This window comes from Cibotium barometz, chromosome 49 (assembly GCF_041138505.1).
Source record: "Cibotium barometz isolate CiBa-2024 chromosome 49, ASM4113850v1, whole genome shotgun sequence".
NCBI classification, from domain to species: Eukaryota; Viridiplantae; Streptophyta; class Polypodiopsida; order Cyatheales; family Cibotiaceae; genus Cibotium; species Cibotium barometz.
Genome location: NC_141094.1, coordinates 39,519,797 through 39,525,796, shown reverse-complemented (window position 1 = coordinate 39,525,796; position 6,000 = coordinate 39,519,797). Strand labels below are relative to the sequence as shown.

Sequence of the window (6,000 nt, the reverse complement as noted above, 5' to 3'; positions counted from 1 at the left end):
TACCATACAAACACAAGCACGTGCACGCGCACGCACAGATACACACACAAAAGGTGGAGAGCTTACAGTTCTTAATAGAACAAATGAAGGTTCAAAAGAGCAACATACCTCCTTCAAATCCACCCATTCCCAAGTCTCATTCTCCGTGTTCATCTCATAGACAAGGGCATGCAGATCCTGGAGAAAAGATGGAATACCCATGATGTAGTTGCCATGTCCACCACCCAAGGAAAAAAGAGTTGCTACTAAGAGACGGCACAATCACATAAAAAATTATGATTTACTGCAGAAACCTGAAATTCTATCAAAGCAACAACACTAAGAGCAAGAAGAGCACAACACAGAGAGTAGGATCGCATAAGGGTAACATGCACGTAACCTTTCATGCCCATATCTCTTTGCATAGATTCTCTCCGGGCACATGATGTCATGTATAATGCCCACCACTACCTTCTACCTCCTCTCAGGCTGAGTAAGATTCCCATTCCTTCCATACTTTCTTGTTTTCTCTATATATGTCCAAAGGTAGTGGGCAGGTTTTATGGTTGGTCTTGGTGTCTAAAAAGACACAAGTGGCCAAGGAAGTATACATGAGTAGGAGGCTTGATCACCTAATTTGGCTAGCATTTAAAGGAGGCAGGCCTTGAAAAACAAAACGCAGAGCTGTATCACGGGGGACCCTCTTCCAATGCTTAGTAAAGTCCCTACATCTCTGCTATGCTATGAAATTGAAATGAATCGCTCAAATTGGGCAGAGCATGTCAGAAGTCTCCAGTTTGATATCCAACAGGGCATGTGTCCAGTAAGGCCAATAAGCATGCCATTTCAGTGAGCAGTGAACCGCATCAACATGCCATGTCAATAGTCAATGCTGCATCATTAAATGATGTAGGCAAATGCCACTAGTCTAGGATCAAAAGTCAAATAGCCCTTTGATGGGTTAAAAGGGTGTCACTAACCCTTGACTAGTCAAAAAAGTAAAGAGCAGATGCCTTATGCTGCTGAACGTGGTTCCATCATTGCCATCTCCTCCTGTAATTACTATATTGACGGAGACCCTCAAGGAAGGGGAATATCCCAAGCACTATGAAGACCCTTGAGGGAGGATAATATCCCGCCACATCTAGAATCCCCTTTGAGAAAAGTAGAAATCCTAATCATCCAAGGAGCAGTAAATTTCTTTCCATGTCTTGCTATCTTTGTGTCATTCATGGCTTGTCTTGCTATATAAGCATATCATTGATTTGCTATGACCTTGGTGCCGAGACAACCACACCATGAGGTTTCCTATGGCTTAATGCAGAGAAAATGTGCTTCTGATGGGTATTACGCATTAAGAGATAATGCCTAACTACTCTAGGTCATGCTATGAAATTGTCATGTAATCCATGTGATTGGGTAGAGCCCATGAAGAGCTTCCAACTGATACCTAGCATGCCATGTGTCTCCAAGGGAGGCACAGGACATGCAGGTTACGCAGGACTGGAGAGATTGAGGAGGAGGGGGGGCATTATGTATGCCACTATGAGATACACAAGAGATTTCATAGCCTCTTCCTTTGGACCCCTCTCACAAGTGATGCAGCATAGAGATCACAGATGTTTAGGCTTGTACTTGATGGAGCTTCACCGTCATCACGAGTTTCTGTTGAGACAGCATCAAGTCAGCACGACAACTCCCATACCTCCATTAATACTTTTCTACGCCCCACTAGGTAAAAACTAGGTGGCCCTCCCGCCGCCCTCCGGCTGTGCCAGATCCGGAGCGGGCAACAGCCAGCCAGCTCCATCCTCCGCCAGTTGATTCATCATTTTTCAGAGCCGGTAGAGATGACCATCACCCCTCTCCCGGGGTCGCCCGCGACGTTGATGGAGCTGGCATGTTTGAGGAGACGGTGGCTCCCATCCACATTTGTGCCGTGTTATACCACTGCAGGCCATCCACCCCAAAGATTGGAGTGATGATCCTCTCCTTCCCTCTTGTACGCAGCACAAGGGACGGACTGGAGCATAGAGTCAATGTCCACCGCTATACAGGGGCAGGCCATAGAGCTTTTGCATCATCTGCACAACCTGCGTATCACTGATGTGCTTACTCGCCTCTAGCCTTTGGCTCAGATGGAGTCGGCCTTAGGGATCAAGCAGGGGAGATGGTGTCCTCCAGCCTGTGCTTTTTTGTTTCTTCATGTTTCAGTGGCAATACACTTCCCCCCTCCTACAGATACCTGCACTGTGACAAATGGAGTCCAGAGTATGCATACTCTAGGGCTCGAACAAAGTGGGTCCACATGGAGGCCAGGATACATGCCCATTTGGCGTGGCTTCGCCCCAGGACCGACAGTGAGCTAGTGATCTTGTGTCCCAAGTAAGTGATTTCTGTCATAAAAAACTCACATTTACTTAATTTAGCATCCAGTCGATTATGTCTTAAGACAGTTAAGACAATCGTGAGGTGTCTAATGTGATCCTCAAGAGTACGACTATATATTAAAATATCATCTAGGAACACAACCACAAACTTTCCCAAATGTTCACGAAAAAGATCGTTCATAATTCGCTGGAAAATGGCTGGAGCACTAGTTAACCCAAAAGGTAATACGAGAAACTCGTAATGGCCATACCTAGTCCGAAAGGCAGTTTTTTCAACATGCCTTTCATGAATACGTATCTAGTGATAGCCAGTACATAAATCTATCTTTGTGAAATACTTCGCTCCGACTAACCGGTCAATCAGGTCATCTGATCTAGGGAGAGGATAACAATTCTTGATTGTCAGCTTGTTCAATCTCTTGTAATCTATACACATTCTCCAGGTGTTGTCCTTCTTTCTCTTGAGTAACACAGGTGCACCCCAAGGTGATTTACTTGGACGGATCTAGCCCATCCTCAAATAATCTCCGAGTTGTTTGGCCAACTCATCTTCCTCAGCTTGGCTCATCCTGTAAGGTGGAATACTAACAGGTTGAGCACCAAGGACCACGTCAATACGATGATCTACTGCCCTTTCAGGTGGTAAGCCTGATGGCAGTTCCTTAGGAAATACATCTTGAAACAAATCAAGTATCTTCTTTAATTCATTGCTTTCCAACACACTTAATTCATTAACATCCATAGTAGGTATGAGAAATGAAGAAAGTGGAATCAAGACACAATGGAAAGCATTATACAAAGAATAATCCATTATATTTCCAAAATCAACTGTATTTACAAGAGGTCCCTGAGAGAGATGTATACAATCACCTAAGATACAATACTGGGTGTTCCTATGTTCAAAAGAAAAAGTATGACTAGACCAATCTATCTAGACTTGAAGAGTCTTAAACCACTCAATCCCTAATAACAAGTCTACATGATCTAGATGCATAATATAGCACTCCAGAGTATCTTCGTAGTCCTGAATCTGGATCGGTAGCTTCTCCACCTTTCGATCCCATACTTGCCGACTCGCAGGTAGGCGTACCTCATAGGTATGATCGCTAGGTGTTGTGTCAAGACCCAATTTATGCACAAGTTTGTAATTAACAAAGTTGTGTGAGCTGCCAGGATCCAGAAAAATATGTATTCTATGGCCATTCACTTCTCCATAAACTCGGAGAAGATCATGCAAGCAAGCCAAAAACTTTAGAGTTGAACATACAATCAGAACATGAACTAGGGTGAGAAAGTACAGTGACTAAAGTATCTGTTAAAGTCAACTGGCTAGTTGCCTTTGGCTTAGGTCCTGCGTTCGTCTTTGCACCCTTCTTCTTTGGGCACTCGTTATGCTTATGTCCTTTTTCTTCGCAGATAAAACGTCGTCCCTCCTTCTTGAGCTTCAAAGCCTTAAGCATGAGGTTTTTCTTTGCTGGTGTCGAAGTAGAATTCTTCGAAGGTGGTCCGAAGACTTTCCTTCTGTCATGCTAGCCATCGGTCCGGAGAACTTCCTTTTGTGCTTGTTCCCTGCTCGGTCACAGGTTTAGATTGGAAGAGACCATTGTATCGTCATAAATATGAGCGGAATGAACGGCCTCGTCCAAAGTTTTGCATTTGTTGTTTTTAACCTGTAAACGGTACGAGTCGGGTAAACCGGCTAGGAAGAAACCCAAAAGAGTAGTAGAATCCATCTTCGTAGCTTTCATCTGCAAGTCTCTAAATTTCTAGAGGTAGACCTCATAAGTGAGGTTCTGCGAGGTCATGGTCAAACTAGCAAACTAGGCAACGATATTATAATCATTCTCCTTTTTGAGGAATTCTTTCTTAAAGACTTCTTCAAACTATGCCCAAATTGTAGGTTTAGTTTTGAGTTCTTTCCACCAAAGCAAAGGTTTACCTGAGATGAAAACTGCTGCTAATTGAACCTTTTTGCCATCGTCATATGGATGAAACTGGAAATGGACTTGCCACTTATGTAGCCAAGTGTCCACAATCTCCTTGGTACGCTGCTTTTGCTCGCCCCCAAACTGTTCCGGAGTAATGTTGGGGCCTAAAGCAGATGCCAAAGTATCCATACCCGAAAGAGTAGATAGGGTAGTGGTCAATAAAGAGATGGAGTTTTGTAAAGCCTGCATCTGCGTGGCGACTTGTGCTTGACGTTCCGAGAAAGAAGCTTCGAAAGCAACTTTAAACTCTTGGAAATCAGATTTGAAACAAAATCGTCGAAAAGATCGCCATCGGTGGCTTCCGGCAGGTCTTCAGGTTCGGGAATGGGTTCCATCTCCGATTCTCGGGTCGACATCTTGAAGAGGACAAGATGAGAGAAAAGGTTGGCCTTGTACAACGAAGAGTGCTAGAGAGCTTGAGAGATGTGTGGCAAGAAGCCTTCTTGAGGGAAATTTATAGGTTTCCCCAAAAGCATATGTAGCTTTTGCTTTTGTTTTATATATATATATATTCTTTTTTTTAAAAACACCTATAAAGCAAGGCATGGGTTTTTTAAACCCTTTTTCTAAGGTTCAAAAAAAAAACGAAAGCAAGGCGTGGAGGTTTTTTTTTTTTACGAAAGCTAAATTTAAAAAACCTCCACCCGGCGACTGTGCTTATCGCGATTTCCTGCAGCAACCTTAGCACCGCCTGTCTCCCTGCCTACGTGTACGAGCCCGTGTGCATGCGTGTACCACCAGCCTGCGTGCACCAACTAGAGTGCTGCTTGTGTGCGCAGACTTGCCCATCTACGTGCGTATACCAAGCCGCCTGCCTACGTGTACCAGCCCGCCTACCTGCGTGACTGGCGCAAGGCTCTTGCGGCTGGCTTCTTCGCTCATGTGGGCTGCGCAGCCACTCGGGCGCCACCTAGCTCTCAATCACCACACAGCCATAAAACGCTACAGCCACATAGGCGCCGACCAGCATCCAAAGCTAACAGCCGGCGATACTTCTCTCTCTCTCTCTCTCTCAGGTACCACAGTCCACATTATGCTATATCCAGATGATATTATTCTGGTCTCTGAGTCGCGGATGGGACTACAGCACCATCTCCATGCACTCGATGACTTCTGCACCTAGAGGGGGCTTACAGTGAACCTTGGGAAAACCAAGGCCATGATTTTCAACACCTCGGGGCCGGTTCGACAACATGCCATCTTCACACTAGCAGAAGGACACGTAGAGGTGGTGGACTCATATGTGTACTTGGGGATTACATTTACGACTCTGCCAGGAAGATTTACTATGGCACAAGCAGCCAGGGATAGACTCACACGAGGGTATGCAGCTCTGGCCATGCTAGAAAGACAGTGTCACCAGGCACACTTTCAGGAGCCCCGCACGAAGGGGTGGTTGTTTGACACACTAGTCACCCCTGCTTTGATGTATGCTGCAGCAGTATGGGCACCTGGGCTCGCCACCTCCACATGGTCTCAAATAGAGAGTGAAACCGATCCCGTCAAGTGGGAAAGACTCCGTTGGACACCCACACGCTTAATAGCACAACTTTAAAACCACAAATATGAAATGGACAACTTAAAACAACTTGAAATTTAAATGAACAGAAATGGAAAGATGGACACCAGCACTGGGGCCGGAA

General features: G+C 45.1%; 1 protein-coding gene across 1 annotated transcript in view; it reads right to left on the bottom strand.

Moving 5' to 3' along the window:
- Positions 1-6,000, bottom strand: part of LOC147610568 (protein EMSY-LIKE 3-like) — a 68,918-nt gene that overhangs the window by 6,986 nt on the left and 55,932 nt on the right. Inside the window, exon 6 of the mRNA XM_086785915.1 lies at positions 109-177. Within this exon, the coding sequence (XP_086642041.1) occupies positions 109-177 (69 nt within the window). The remainder of the gene's footprint in view (positions 1-108; positions 178-6,000) is intronic.